The 16,216-nt window shown below is 41.4% G+C and overlaps 1 protein-coding gene and 1 long non-coding RNA gene across 9 annotated transcripts in view; one reads left to right on the forward strand and one right to left on the reverse strand.

Annotated features, from left to right (window-relative positions):
- The window catches only part of LOC140910482 (uncharacterized), a 126,197-nt gene extending 118,277 nt beyond the window's left edge, over nt 1–7,920 (reverse strand). Inside the window, exons 1-2 of the long non-coding RNA XR_012158605.2 lie at nt 7,644–7,920; nt 4,837–4,965 (exon numbers count right to left, since the gene is read on the reverse strand). This is a non-coding gene — a long non-coding RNA (uncharacterized LOC140910482). The remainder of the gene's footprint in view (nt 1–4,836; nt 4,966–7,643) is intronic.
- The window catches only part of GRIA2 (glutamate ionotropic receptor AMPA type subunit 2), a 115,705-nt gene continuing 107,015 nt past the window's right edge, over nt 7,527–16,216 (forward strand). For 4 of the 8 annotated variants that reach the window (XM_073341445.2, XM_073341448.2, XM_073341446.2 and 1 more), the window contains exons 1-2: nt 7,530–8,395; nt 8,943–9,083. In XM_073341445.2, coding sequence (XP_073197546.1) covers nt 8,302–8,395; nt 8,943–9,083 — 235 coding nt within the window. In that variant the 5' untranslated portion in view covers nt 7,530–8,301. Of the gene's footprint in view, nt 8,396–8,942; nt 9,084–16,216 lie in introns of those variants that run through there. The other 4 variants (XM_073341447.1, XM_073341452.2, XM_073341454.2 and 1 more) reach the window with 3 other exon arrangements.

The following is a 16,216-nucleotide window of genomic DNA, read 5'->3' on the forward strand; positions in this document are numbered from 1 at the left end:
CAGAGGGTGACTGTGATTCAGGGTAAAGTAACCTTAGTGTTAATGTGAATTCAGGTCTATACATCCTTCCACAGAGCCTTACTTCAGAAATTTTCTAAAGGAAAAGCACTCTAAGAGAGGAAAAGAAAAATGGGGGATTCACTTACTTTATTAGTGACCACAGTGAATTCTATTCTCCTTACACCAAAGAGGGAGCAGCAAAGCTGTCAGTGTGCCAAGTGGTAGAAAAGCAGCAAAAGACAACTCATATCTGTGAGTTCAATCACAATTGTGAATCCACTTGCACTGACAGCTTGTTAAATCACCTACTGGTCTTGTGAGCAATATAGCTTCTCAGTCCAAAGAGACAGAGTTCATACACTATGCCAGTCTTGTGATTCCCCCTCCTCCCCATGGTATGTTGCTGAGTATCTAGGCCTGCACACTAATAGCCTCACAGCAGAGTTTATTGTGGTTGAAAGGACCTATAAGGCCTCAAAATACGATATTACAATTGATTAAGGAAATTCCAAAAAAACAGACTAGTTTGAGAGCATCTTGATCCACTACTGTACTATGAAATATTATAAAAAGTTGTCTTAATTGGATTAAGATCTTTGATGTAAGACTTTGCAATTCACTAGTCTTGCTATTATTCAGGAATCTTTGAAAAGTTTACTTGAATTATTATGCTGAATCCTTTGAGAGATCATATCACAAATTACAGTATTGATCAATAGTATAATACTATCATTATTTGTAATATTTTAGTATTCATGATATAAATCTACATTGAATGTGTATATATATTTTTAAAAAAACAGTCAAGTGACTGACATTTCTCACTCTGTCTAAGCATCGGGTTTTAAATGTCCAAACTCTGTGGAACAACCAATTCAAATTCCAACAGGATCAACTGAATTCTTCATCCTTCTAAGGTAGGTAGAGTATGCACATTCTTTGTTTGGTTATTGTCAATAAGACCTTAAAACCAAGGTCCAGTCTGCTCTGTGGGGACTTTAATCATTCCACGGTACATTTCGTAGGAGTAGGGTTTGCTTGAATATCCTTGCTCAACCAGTGCTCAACCCCAGTGCTTGCTCAACCCCAGTGCTCTTTCTGCTTGCTATGACGTTGAACACATCTTGCTGTTCATTGTTCTATCCATAACTATGTGGAGTGTAAGGATGTACACAGATGACATTAGCTATGATATATGTTAGCCACATAGATCATTGCTGTATGCAGTTTATGGACATGGATCTAATTATCTATTATATCTCAGGCATTGGCCAGAATCTTAATGGATGTGTGAGCACTTTCACTTCTGTAATCACTGAATAAAAAACAGCTTATTCTTGAAAGCCATTTTTGTTGTTGTTGTCGTTGTCACTGCTGTTGTCTATATAAGTAATAAGACATGAGTAATTCACAACTAAATGTGACAGATGTACATGCCAAATGTCAATAGAAAGTGGACGATTACACTTTTATTGCTGGTACTTGCCAGTCAACATTTTTATCACATTTTTTGTAAACGCTGAGAGCTATTGAATCTTTGTTGCATAGCTAGTCTGTGAAATTCTGGTTTTGGTTATTCAAAATGCTTTTCTTTTAAAATCTTTATTAACTCATTTCTCATAGGTGACAGAGCAAAGTGAGGCTTAAAGAGGGATTTGGATGATTAAAGGGAGCCAGTTTGGTGAATAGGTTTAGGGAGTGCATTTCAAGCACAAAAGTCAGCATAGAAGAAGGCATGGAAAGCAGGAGTGATAATAAGAAAAAAAAGTTGAAGTCAAGGCTGGCATAAGTGGTGAAGTAGATGGGAAGAGCAGAACTTGAAAGAAGACAAAGTCAAGGCCGAGTGCTGCGGGACTTCAAAAGCAATGACAAAAAACCTTGAACTTGCTACAACCAGTGGAAGGACTAAAAGATGGGTGATGTAATAAAAAAATGCATGAGAAAATTATTTTTGCAGCAGCACTTTTGACAAAATGAAAGGGATGAGGTGAGGAGGCAAAAAAACAGAGCAACTAGCAGGTGAGGCAGGAGATAATTAGGACATGAACATTCAATTTATTTCTTGGGACTAAAAGGAAGACATACATTTTTTTAGTTACTGTGGTGGAAAAAATTACAAGATTTAGCCATTCCCAAAGGGAGGCATTGACAACTAACTCCAAAAATGGCTTCATATTTCTTTTCCGGACAAGAATCATAGATCTAATTTGCAGGCTGTCATTGGCCAAAAACTAAGCAGTAAAAACTGTATTTGTCTCCACCAGAGGTGGCTTTATTATTATATACACAGACAGCTTAGCCTGAATCTGAGTGGCTTTATCCTCAAAATAATGTGAAAATGTGTCTCAGATGGATGAAAATAACCTGGATTGATATACTGAATCCCAATGCACTAGAAACTCCAAATATTATTTATATAACTAAACCACTCCAAAAATGCAGTGAAGTGGCATTTAATGACACTGTCTGGTATTTGCTTATTACTTTTCATTATTTGTAATAGCCACTCCAAAGCTTCATGATGCAATTTTTCTCCGCCAATACCATGAAGCAGAAATTTAACCTGGCTGTGTTTGTCGACTGTCTTCCTTATAGCTCACCAACAGTAGTTATATATCTGGGAGCAATGCTAGTTAATTGCAGGTGAAGAGCAGCAGAGGGGACACTACAGCAGAAACCATTGTTCGAGTGGCTTTATTTTGTACATTGGCGACATTGCTGTATTTTTATTTTTAAAGAGACATTTGAAATCCAGAACCTGCTCGTCAGACTAAACAATTTTAAAGTAAGTCAGTTTTAGGGCTTGAACACCTTGCTTTCATTTACTTTTGTATTGAACTTTACATTCATTGGAGAAAACCATTTACTTATTTCAGAAGTCCAAAGAAAACAATATTTTTAGGACAAGTGGAGTCTTTTGTTCCCTGACAGACACCAAATCTTGGAGAATGTTAGTTGTCCAGAATCAGAATTTTTTTACACCTGAGCAGATATTGCAGTTCTGCGTTCTGCAAACCTTTGTTTTTTTGAAAGGACAAAAATGTATTTGATATGATTTCAAAATTAGAGGTGAATTCCTAGTTATGAAAAACAAATATGCAGATTCATAGAGTGTAAGGCCAGAAAAGACCATCATCATCTAGTCTGACCACCTGCATAACACAGGCTATAGGAGTTGCCTGAATTAATTTCTGTTTGAACCAGAGCCTATCTTTTAGAAAAACAAGCAATCATGATTTAAAAATTCCAGTGATGGAGACTCCACTACAATTGGAAAGTTGCTCCAAAGGTTAATTACCCTCACTCTTAAAAAACTGTCCCTTATTTCTGAGTTTGTCCAGCTTCAACTTCCAGATATTTTTATACCTTTTGTCTTCTAGATTTGTCTTCTGTTATATAAGTTCTCATTGTAGATACTTATACACTGCGTCACTTTTTAACCTTTTCTTTCATAAGTTGAATAGGCTGAGCTTCTGGAGTCTTTCAATATAAGGAATGTTTTCCAATCCTTTAATTTTTCTCGTGGTTCTCCTCTGAGCCCTCTCCAATTTTTCAACATCCTCCTTGAATTGTGGACACCAGACCCGGACACATTATTCCAGCAGTGGTCATACCAATGCCAAATGCAGAAGTAATATCTTCTACTTCTACTTGACATTGTCCTGCTTATATATCCAGAGATCACGTTAGTCCTTTTGGCCACAATGTCACACTGGTTTGTTATGTTTAGCAATTATCCACGATGACCCCCCCCAAGTCTTTTAGTTAGTTTTAGTTCTCTTCCTAAGATAGAGTCCTACATACTGTAATTATGGCCTACATTCTTTGTTCCTAGATGTATGACTTTACATTTGGCTGTACTGAAATGCGTATCGTTTGCTTGCACCCAATTTATCATGCAATCCGGATCACTCTGTATCAGTGACCTGTCCTCTTCTTTATTTATGACTTTTGTAATCTTTGTGTCATCTGCAAACATTATCTGTGATTACTTTAAATTCTCTTCCAGGTCACTAACAAAAATGTTAAACAGTACAGGGCCAAGATTCAATCCTTTAAGGACCCCACTAGAAACACACTCACTTGATGATGATTCCCCCTTTACAATTACATATTGAGACCTATCAGTTAGCTAGGAACACTGAAATGATCATACTGGAATCGCAGGGCATCATCCTGCATTCTTTGAAGTAAGTGGCAAATATCCCATTGACTTCAGGGGAGTTAAGATGAGGTTCTTAAACTTTTGAAAGGCATTTCCCTATTGTTTGTGCTCTGGACTTCCGTAATTTATCTTTGGTGGTTCAGTATAACAGTACTCTTACATTCATTTTAATAAAGGTTGATCCTATGGTCCTTATTTATGCAAAATACTTCCACGGAAGTCAGGAGGTTCAGGTTCTAAGTTTATGATTTGTATTCTTATAAACATTTCTTAAAGTGGATTGAGAAAGGATGCATAAGAGAACATGACCTTTTTTTTTCTTTATTTTAGATCACAATTTTACCAGACTTCTCACTAGAATCTTTTCCTTTTTTTGTGCAAAGGAGATGCACATTTATTATCAGCTAGTTTTTCTTTTTTTCTCCCTGGCCTGAACATGAATCTCCGTCATATTATGTGGGTTTTTTATATAATATTAATTAGTATGGTCTATTCTTACTATGTTAGCATAATTTATTATCAGCTAGTTTTTCTTTTTTTCTCCCTTGCCTGTCTTGCATCTTTTCACTGAACTAAGGATTTTTATAGAAAAAGAATGGAGAGATGTAGAATGCCTTATTGTATTGTCAGCATAGGTTTTTATGTTTTTTTGTAACTACTGATGTAATTACCTTCTTGCAGTATCATTGGACCGTATTGTCCTCTTATTTGAACCATTTCACCTCAATTGCAGTCACCGGGGTGGAGCTGACAAGAGAGCGGGGCCAAATGGCTTTTATATTTTTTCTGCAGTTGACTACCTAGTGAAATAAAAACAAAAACAAAAAACTGATTATTTTAAATTCTGCAATGACACTATCGGATTATTACTACTGACTTGTTATTACACAAGAACCGTGCACACAACTAGTCTATGCTAAACATCCATTTTTTTTATTCAGTCCTCATTCTTCTACCCTTGCCACTTCCTTTGTTTCACTCACTCTAGTTCCTTGTCTTTTAGGCCTTTATTCTATGTAGCATGCAGGTGGACTGCTTGGTCCACACAATGCAGATCAAGGCCTTCAAAAATTGTAATCTCTTTTGGGCAGGCACTGTCTTATATTATATAAATGTACAGTGCTTAATACAATGGGACCGCAACTTGGTTTAGTCCCCTAGTTGTTACTGTGATATAAAAAATAAAAATAACATTTTACTAGCAACCAAAGGATAAAATGTACCATCATAAATTATACTTCGATATTTCTGGCAAAGAAATATATGTGCACATGAATAGATATTTTTTCTACTTATATGTATTGGCCAGTTTAGTTATTTTCCAAACTGTAAAGGCAATGAGTCCACATAACGGATTTATTCTAAATTTCATTTTTATCCAAGCACAGAATAGTCTCTGGTTAGTTTGCTGTTTGTTTTCTTGTTTACTCTGCAATTCAAACTCACAAATAGGACTTTCGTTTGCTTGTTTGTTTAAACATAAAGTATCATTCTCAAATTAAGATATGTGCCAAATTTGTGTCAGAATGAATTTTAGAGTAAGAGTTCTTAATCTCTGAGACTGGAGGGATAGACTGGACATATCTGTATTAAAGTTAAATATAGTATGGCATTTTGACCCTGAAATATTTACCAGACGTAATGACTCTGGATTTGATAGGCCTCCAAATATATGCTCAGCGGGATTATTTATATGCACATTTTCCCTAGACCATGTGAAGTATGGCAGGGCCAGTCATTTCAGTGAAGCTTACTACCCCCTTCCCAGAGCTCTGTATTGTTATCTTCATGTAACACATGATATGAGCACTGGGAAGGGGCAGCCCAGATAAAGGATGGGGAGGGACGAGAGTAGGAATAGTGTGCCTTGCATAATTCCCACCTCTCCCCCACAAAATGGGGCACCTGGGTACAATGTAATATAGATGTAGGCTTTGTTTGTTTGTACTTATTTTGTATTGAGCCCATCCATTTGGGGAACCCGCTCCTAATCCCAATAGTTTCCAAAGGAATTTCCTGGTAGCATGGCTGCAATGAAGCTGCATTTCTCAGCAACTAGATGAGGGTAAAGCTTTTTCAGGTGCTCATGATCTCCGGCAACTGCTAGTTTGGAGCTGCAAGCCCTAATTCTTCTGTGGAAAGGAGAGACAAACTAATACAATATTAGAGAGAATCTAATACAAAAATCAAAAGGAAATCCAACAGAACATCAGAGTTTTCCTTGTAGAAAAGTGTTTTTCCAAAGAAGGGGCAATTGCCCTCACCCTTATTATTTGAGATATGAACTAATTTAAAAAATGCACTCACTATTCACCATTTATTGGCAAATTTCTTTGCAGTGTATGTATTAAAATGTTCTTACATAAGATGATTTTTGGGGCAGCTTCTTATGGCAAACTGAAAAATGTTCACTTGTAGTTCACTGTAAATTTATCTATTGGAGGTGAAGTGACTTTTGGAAAATAAACGTGGATGCTAATTACATTTGGTAATTTGAGATTTGGATAGGCATTCATAAATAAAACCACTTCTTTAGCCACTTAACAGTATTAGTGTGTCAATTAAAAACAGGTTTTCCAGATATACCTGAATTGCAGATACAGCCAATATTCATGGAGGTAAGATCTGGATAAGGGTAAAACTAGTAAAAAAATGAGCTTTTTCATCTCTGCTTTCCATCTAAACTGATCTCTCCTGTCTTTATGGAGAGAGATGTGTTTGTGGAGGTTTCTCTCCATTTTTTATTATTCACTTAGGCCAAACCTTCCAAAAGCCAGAGTCTAAAGTTAAGCTCCTAAATCCATCTTTTACCGGCTGCTGTAGGTGCTGAGCATCTGTGAAAATCAGGACACTCATTCGAGTGAGGTGCCTAATTATTGGCACCCAAGGTTGATAATGTTGCCCGTAATGTTTGGGTCTCTCATCTTTATAAGTGAAGGCACAGGGCTTTCAAAAAAAGCCTAAGGGAATTAGGCGCCAGCTCCTGTTGAGCACCCAACACCCTTAAGCTTCTCTTGAGAGTCCGCGCCTAAGTGGCTGAAACAAAACAAATCACGTAGGGAAGCGCGTCCGGGCCGTTTCCTTTCTCTCGCTGCTCAAAGTTCAGCGGCCGCCCCCGCTCTGACTCCGCGGGCCAGAGCCGCTTAGGGCCCCGCTGGGCGAGCTCCGCGTCTGCCGCAGAACCAGCGGGTCCTGGTGCGCGTGGAGCGGGAGGCAGAGCCCGACTCCCGCGTCGGCTCCGGGTCCCTTTCGGCTGCAGCACGAGGCGCTTTGGGCCAGCGTGCCGCCAACGCCGGCTGCCAGCCGGAAGCCGGCCCGCATGCAGCATGCGGGAGAGCAGCCCCTCCGCACTGCCGCCGCCACGCGCCTGCACGGCTCCGGTGTGGGGGAAGGGAGGCCCTGTGCTCCGCCGCAGCTGAACACACCCACCCCACCCCCCTCCTTGACCTAGCCATTGACAGATAAGGGAGACCTTTACCCAGCACAGCTGGGCGGGGGAGCGGTTAGGCCAGCGAGCCGCCCGCGCTGCCCCCAGGCGAGCCCGTCGGGAGACCCCTGCAGCACTGGGGACCGGCGGCGGGTAGGTCAGCGGCGGCTCCGTCGCTCTGGCTGCGGCGCTGTCCGCGGTGCGCAAAGGCGCCAGCCCCCTGGTTAGCGCTGTCCCGGCTGCAGCGGCCCTGGGGGGACGCGGGAAGCAGCCGCAGCAGCGCAGCCCTGATGCTGCGCCGGGCGAGCAGCTCAAGCCGCGCTCCAGAGCTGGGGGCAAGGAGGGAAAGTGGGGGTGGGCGCGCGCTCCCGCGCGCTGTGCTGCTCGCGCACGCGCGCCGGGTTCTTCCCCGCTCCCCAGCCTGTGAGCTAGCGCGAGGGGGTGCGAGTGTGTGAGTGCATGTGCGTGTGCTGGATGTACTGGGACCACGGCAGCGTTCAAGCAGCCTTCTTACTTCTGGAGCCGGGACAAGGACCAGACCTTGTGCAAAGGCTTTTCCCGCTTCCGGCGCTTCGGGGTTATTTTCCTTTCTTCGGGTGGTCTGGTCCCTCGCCCAACATTGCAGAGGATCTAATTCGCTGGCGAGAACTGACAAAGAACGAGGAGGAGGAAAGGGATCGTTTGTGGCTTCGTGGATGCTCTACTTTTAATGGAAATGCAAAAGATTATGCATATTTCTGTCTTCCTGTCTCCTGTGTTCTGGGGACTGATTTGGGGGGTCTATTCTAACAGCATACAAATAGGTAGGTTTCTCTGCACTGCAGGATTTTTTATTTATTTTTTTTTCTGATTGAGGTTTAATTTGGAGGGATTATTTATTCGTTCATTCACAGCTGGCATTGCGCTTGAGTATTCATGTCCTGTCAAGCACTGAATGCTATGTATTATACACACACACATCTGTGTGTGTGTGATTTTGTATGACGCCCCCTCCCTTCAGAAATGATGGCTATCCCCCCTTTGCCTTAAACAGAAACGAAATCGTGTAGCTGGTCCGATAGCGGTTTGCCGATGCAGGCTATGCACGTTATTAAGAGACTCGCATCTCTCTGGCGTGATGCAGAATCAACGGCTCCCAACAAATAACATGCCCCTCTGAGACAGCTGACTAGAAGAGATCCACCGCCCCAGAGCGAGCGTGCATGTAGCTGCCTCTTTCCCTGCCAGCGAGAATAAGTGGCTCCCAAGCGATGCGATGCCCAAGCGTCAGTCCCCTGAAGCTGAAGCTTCCCACTTTGCAGCACTGATCTGGTCTCTTGTTGTGTTTTATGTGTGTTTGTTTCCCTGCAGGAGGGTTGTTTCCGAGGGGTGCCGATCAGGAATACAGTGCATTTCGGGTAGGGATGGTTCAGTTTTCCACTTCAGAGTTTAGGCTGACGCCCCACATCGACAACCTGGAGGTAGCCAACAGCTTCGCCGTCACCAATGCTTGTGAGTACTGAATGCTGGTGTCATTCAAATAGCTGTGGACCGGACTGCTCTGGGGGAGGCGTGAGACCGCCTGGACCCCTTTCTCTCGTGTTCGGGGGAGGAGGGGAGCAGGGACGCGTGCGCACTGGGAATGGGGCTGTGGGAGAGGGTGGTGTGCGGGCTGTGCAGTGCTTTGCCCCCCGGGAAGCTGTGGGGGCAGGTTTGGGAAGAACGCGCCCATCTAATGGCGCTCCTCTGGCGATGACTTTGGGGCTTAAAGGGCGCCTCCCCCGCGGATGGCACACACTGCTTTACAGATGGTCCAGGTTTAAAATGGTTCCTTTTCTGCTCTTTCCATACATTACATAAGCCTGGCTTACTGCACATGGCGTGGGACCATATGTTCGCTTTCCCAGGCCAGTTGGACAGGCAGGGTCAGCAAATTAAACGCTCCAGGCTGAGCTAGGAGCTGTTGAGCGGAGATCCATTTAGCTCTCCAATTAATCAATTAAACTTAACCAAGAGAGCCTGCTGCCCACGAAAGCTGTGCAGTTCTAGCTCCGTTGAGCGGCGGTCCTGACTTCCGCCTTGGTGTGGTACAGCACAGCGGTGCTCTGACAAATAAAGCAGGATGTGCGAGGCGATCGGGAGCGGGGGAAGCCAAACGCGAGTGGATCCGCTCGGGTCTGAGCATCAATAGCTAAATGAGTCACGGATCAGCCATTTTACTGTTTGCAATTCTCCATATTACATCAAGTTCTCCCTTCCTACCGTTACCCCAATAATTCAAGCCTCTCTGAGGAACCCCTCCAGGGTGGCGGGGGGCACGTTAACAAAGAGACCAGCAAAAAGATGGGATTTTCGGGAGTAAATGCACATTAAGAAAGAGCCCGCTCACTCCCTGTATACAATCATTGCCACCTCGAGGGTAGTACTGTTGGAAAATTGATGCTTTCTTCCGACACAGACTCTGTGGTATTCTTATAATCTACTGTATTATAATTTCATAGGGCCAGAACAGTTGCCATCCCTTCCCATCCCCGCGATTTCCTGTATGTTTCCCCGTGTTCAGTGGTTTTGCAGCGGGCTCAGACAATAGGTAAAATGCCAGGGTCACGCGGGAAAATACCACGGTAAAACCAGCACTGAAAAGCCCCTACAAACATCGTTGGTTGCAAACCACATCACATTATCCGAAATAGTTGATTGAACGATTAGCAAATTTGGCTGAGCAGGTAGACTCGAGAGCCGTGATCATCCCCTCCTCTTAAAATCACAGGCAGAGACACGGTTGTTTTTCGTCTCCTTGGTAAAATAAAGATACACCAAGAAAACATAATAAATCTGCCTAGATGTATAACAAATACATCCTTTGAGTGGGGTATATGAAAATAGCTGGAGTCGGGGTTTTAGTCTTAGTGCGATTAAAAGAGAGAGCGATTCCTCGAGTAAAAAGAAAAGGAGGACTTGTGGCACCTTAGAGACTAACCAATTTATTTGAGCATGAGCTTTCGTGAGCTACAGCTCACTTCATCGGATGCATACCGTGGAGAGTAAGGTGCTTTGCAATAACGTATGCTACAGACTCATTTGGAAATTTTATCTAGTGGTGTATGTGTGTACGCAACGATTCCAAGGGATAATTTTACGCCCATATTTTGCATTGTTTCAGTGTCGGAGGATTGTTTAAACCTGTGCAATATATTGAATGAGAAATGCGCTTTTAAGTTCTGGGAATGAATTATGAACGCTCAGCCTAGCCTCTGAGATTCCCTGATTGTACACTGGCGGCGCAACACCTTTAAAAAAAAAAAAAAAAGACAGGGAGGACTCCCATTTAGGTGCCTGCCTAAAGAGAAAAATCATCTCAGATCCAGCCGATTGGAGCTACAATTTGTCATTCTAACTTTAAGGAGAAACCGTGCGATACAGAGTGGCAAACCCAGACAACCGTTTAAAAATGACAATTGTAACAAATCCAGGAGCCCTAAAAAGGCACACCTGTCCATCGGGAGCATTAAAAGCTGTAATTTGTTCCCCATGCTCCAAATGGCTTCCGACATAGTCTCCGGCTTTCAGTCTTGCTCTCCTACCGCATCTGTTTGCGGTGAAATGAGTCCACTGCAGAGACACCGTTTACAAGGACAAGCAGGCAACACACATGGTTACTAGCTCAGGAAACTGACTTCCCCTTATTGTACACTACGAAGAGAGCATTGCATGGTCACACTGAAGTTTCCCTTAATTCTGCGTGTAGGCTGCATACTCAGCCACAGCCTCTCATTTTTTAATTTGTCCTTAAAAAGTGGGAATGAAAGAAGAAAGTACCCTTTTAAAGAAAAACCTTGCTGTTATCTTTGAATACGGGTATTAATGGCTGGGAACAACAGATTTACTCCAACAGCCAGCTAGTTTCATAATTTTATCGCATTAGTTATTTACCGTAATGTGAGAGAACTGCCCAATTTATTTAATTGACGAGTTCTCAGCTCATCAAATATCGTGCGAGACTCTAGGGACTTAGTACTATTTCTGGGTAGTATTTTCAAAACATTTTGTTGGAAATTAATCAACTGAATCTAGATGTTCCTTAAAATTCTAGTCCTGGCAAAATTCAAGGTCAGCCTGAATGATTGTTCTGTGTTTTCATGCTTTTCCACTCCCAAGTCAATGAACTCCTGAATGTGATTTATTTAAAGCAGCACCAGCGATTTTCCTGTTGCTAACAATCTCTAACGGCAAACATGGCTGCTTTTCAATTTCTTCCAGAAAGTGGAGGAATCCTGCTTTCCTTAATAAACCACATTTGATGTTTGTGCCTGACTAGTTCTTGAGCTTAAATATCTTCCTCCAGACAACTCCTACAATATTTACCGGACCCCTGGAGGGTTTATGAAAGGCTCTTACGTCATTAAAGAGCTGATATAGGCTTTCAGCGGGCTCTCCTTTTTCTCTTGTCTTTCTGTGTGTGGCCAAATCCAAAACTTCCATTTTCGAGCGACTTGCAGATTGGGGTCTAGGATAACAGCCCGGTCCATGACAAGCTAAAGTGAGTAAAGTAAGAGCAGGTAGTGTCTCTCAAGTCTATCACAACTGACTGTTTAGTGCAGGTATCCTGTTGGATCTGGATTGAATCGAGAGGCACATACTAAAAATAATTAGAAATAGTACTTCTTCGATTACCACCCAGGAAAGGTTTGTGATCAGCCAACAGAGGATACTGGAGACCAGTATTTGCTGAGCCAGATAAAAATTAGTAGTTCGTTTAGAACTGGAGGTACTGAACATTTCAAAATTAGCTTTCCCCCCCCCCATTACCGTTTCCACTACCTCATCTTATGAAATTCGTTCTTGTTTGAGAACTGAGGTTCTGTATCTGGTTCTCTCGCAGTTTGTTTTCTTGTGGTGACCTACAAAGCATCTTACAGGTGAAATAAAAGTGATATTGGAAACTGCTGCTGGATCTTTACCCAGGCATTCTACAATATAGTCAGTTCATCAACCTTGCTTAGCAGAGGTGTTCTTCTGCTAGTTTAGCCCACGCCTAAACCAAAGTTCAGTAAGCTAAATGGACAATCATAACATTCAGGAGAAACCGTTACTATTCAAAGTAGTCATGGCAGTGACTGAATAAAACAAAATGCTGTTCCGACCGCTAGAAACTCTACCCAGTCATTGTAAAAATGGAGTTCTGCAGCTTTAAAAGTAGGTTCACAGACCGAAGACAAAAATGTCAGGCATAGATTAAGCATCCAGCAGATGGCAGACTACTTCCACCACCAGTCAGCCTTTCCAGTTCCTCTTTTTCCAGGTGAAATTGTTGAGAGGATAGGAAGTCTTACTCAGCGTTGGGTATCGATTTTAAATGTTTGTAAATCATTCTTTTGAAAGAGAGACACGTTTCAGAAGTTAGCACGGACACAGACATATCAAACCCCAATATTAGACCGTAAGCAAAGTACCTCCCAAAATAACTAAAGGAAACCCAGGACGCAGGCTGTTCAAAAAGTGTTCTTAGTTAAAGATCATATGTATTATTGAAAACATTTAATTGCACGTAAATACTGAGTCTACAGACGGAACGAGTGGCTTTTACACAAAGCAGAACTGTTTAAAGCATTACGTTCCCATACGCACAAACAAAGGAAGGAGGCTTGCGAGGTTGACAGTTGTCAAAACAGGCAGCAAACAGTCCGGTGAGTGAGTCCTTCTGATCGGTAGATGATGACCAAAAGGCAGATGCGTTGGGAGGGAGGCTCTGCTGAGGGTAGCACAGGTTGCACTAAGTTGTGTAACACACACCGCAAGCTGCCGTTTGGGAGGGTTCATTTTGGTCTTTAGCAAATACTTGAGGGCAGATCTTCAGCAGCTGGTGTCAATCGAGTAGCACCATTTCTTTCATGCCGGAGGGGAGGCTCCGGTTCGTGGTTTTCATTGAGGGACTGTGCAGCCCTGACGCGGATGAGACCAGTGTGAGTGGTGCCCAGGAGCCAAGAGTACAGTCTTTCTCTGAGGGGGAAGCGCGCTAGAAGCAGCAGATTTCGATGCGCATAGGTGATTCCAATGACGTAAATCAGGGAAAGAAGTAAAGGGGAAAGGAAAGTTACAAGGTCACTACAATGCACCACAAACTGGTGTTTGGGAGATTTTGGCTTTTAACAGTTGTGACAAGGTTACAGTATTGGCGGTGATCTATCGCGTAAAACTGGAGGTTATCCAGAAAAATGAACTATTCCTCCTTTAGCACAGTATAACTAAACCCAACGCAACTGATGAAATCACTCCTCATCTACAATATCAGGAATAGATTATATTGTGTAATTACATCAAAACAGAAAACAGCTGAGGTGATGAACCTTCACAATCTTCCTGTAACCCTTCAAACGCTAAACGGTACCAGTTATTTTGTGAACGCTAATTTTTTTTTTTTACCCTAAAAAGAGATTTGAGTCCCTTCAAGAGAAGTTTCCTCAGGGTAATGTAAAAGCTCAATAATAGTAACAAGTTATTCATAAAGTAGCCTGGGCACAGAGGTAATATATGTAAGATCTTGGAAGTTTAATCTTGCTGGCTCAAGAGGGGGTTGAGCATTTCCATTTTAAATCAAGTCTTCCAGCTTTGCAGGGTTCACTGCACCATGACATTATGAAAAGGAGTTGCTGATTCATGCATAAATCACAGTTCCTCTCATTATATCATCAACCAGCAGCTTTGAAAACCTATGAATGTCTAGAGTATTGAAACTTCTGAAGGAGAGAGGCATTCATGGCATTTGGTTTTCTAGCTGTTTTGTACTATAATACTACAGATGGAATTCTTAAGAGAATCACCAGTAAAAACATTTCAAAAATAAATAAATTAAAAAAAACAGACTATCCCAGGAAAGCAAGGAGAGATGTATCTGTGTTTATGTGGAGTAAATATACTCTGGGCCAAAAGGAAATGTATTGCACAATAATGGTTTTGTTTTTTAAGGAGAGGAGAAATCTGTTCAGTAGTTATGCTTAGGTTTGTTCATATTTTCTCCTGTTAGTTCTTTTTCATTTCTTTTCCCCTACACACCTCTACACAGGAAAGTCACTTGCTTATAGTTAGAATTGACAAGCTCCAAACTGTACCTACCATAAAAATGATGTAAAAATATCTCGGGATGGTATGCTATATGAACTGTCACACTTCTCACACTCCCAAATAACCCCTCACCTTCCCTCCCCCCTCCTTTTCACTCAAAATCAAGAGCTTTAGCAGACTTTAAAGTACTTTAAAGTTCTTGCTGCTGTTGGCCTTACAAAATTAAACCCAGGACACTTGTTCCTTGTGATAGTTCCCTCCCTGCTGTGTCTGTTTTCTCCTTGCTGATATTTAAATTTACATACATAGAGCCATGATCCAGAAGTTGGGGAGTTACAGATAAGTGACATTTTTGGTTTGGCAGCTTGACTTTCCAGATTTTCATTGCATGATTGCATAAATCTTGTCTGTGTCTTAAATATACGTCCTATTTATATTTGTGAAGATAATTAAAATAAAACTAAGTACCAAATGAGCTGGGTTTAACTGCTAATCATGAGATACACATCAATTAAATCTTTACTAGTCTCTAAATATTTTAATGAATGATCATTTTACTTGTCATTAAATAACTACTGAAATAAATTTTAGTTCCTTGTACTTAGTAATATATTTATTGTATGAATTACTAATTACTATAATAACTAATTTACATTGGCTTTAACGGGACTACTTACTGTGCATAAAGTTAAGCATGTGCACAAATCTTCGCATGATCTGGACCTACTGCATGAACTGGGGACTGATCTAAAGCTGTTGAAGTAAATTATAGTCTTGCTACTGATGTCAACAGAGTGGATCAGATCTCGGATTATAAGGATATATTTGAGAATTAAGAGGTGTGTAGCTGCTACAGTTCTACTTGCACAGTTGATAATTGTTGAGGGGAAACGTTTTTCATTAGTTCAAGATTATTAACGAAATTGAAGGTATGCTATTGTTATGTCAATGTGTATAATTTAATTATCAGTAACTTTCTTCTAGAACTTGTCATGTCTACATCTTGACAGAAAAAGGTTTATGTAATGATAAGACCATTTGTAAAATCTGAGTGATTTTACAGAAAGTTCCAATAAGACCAGTTATTTGATACTGAAATGGTTGGGAAAATACTCCATAGTAAAGTTCTTACATGAATGCAACTAATAAGTAAATACTTGGCTTTGGTGTAATATAAAGAAAAAGCAGAAAATTGTTTAAACCACACAGTAACTTTCTGAATAATATGATTCCAGAAGCCCTTACAAGAAAAATTACCATCTTAAGTCAACCTTCCAATCTCTATAAATCAGCTGGGAGCATGAATTACCAATATTTTATTCTGAAGGCTCTGTCCTGCGTTCTTGAATAGTGCACACTGGCACTGAAGCCAAAGCCTGTAGGATGAGGCTCAAAGTAATTTTGAGAAGAGGGTTGAATAGGTAAATGCATCACACACATGTTGATTAAGTATTGTGCTTCTCATTCAAGAACGCCTGAGTCAAAAGATTTTTATTTTATTATATTTTTAAATTGTCTGATACCTAACTTGTGGTACCTACAATTATCTGGTATACAGTGGCCAGCATCACAGTACTTTGAGA

This window comes from Lepidochelys kempii, chromosome 4 (assembly GCF_965140285.1).
Source record: "Lepidochelys kempii isolate rLepKem1 chromosome 4, rLepKem1.hap1, whole genome shotgun sequence".
NCBI lineage: Eukaryota > Metazoa > Chordata > Testudines > Cheloniidae > Lepidochelys > Lepidochelys kempii.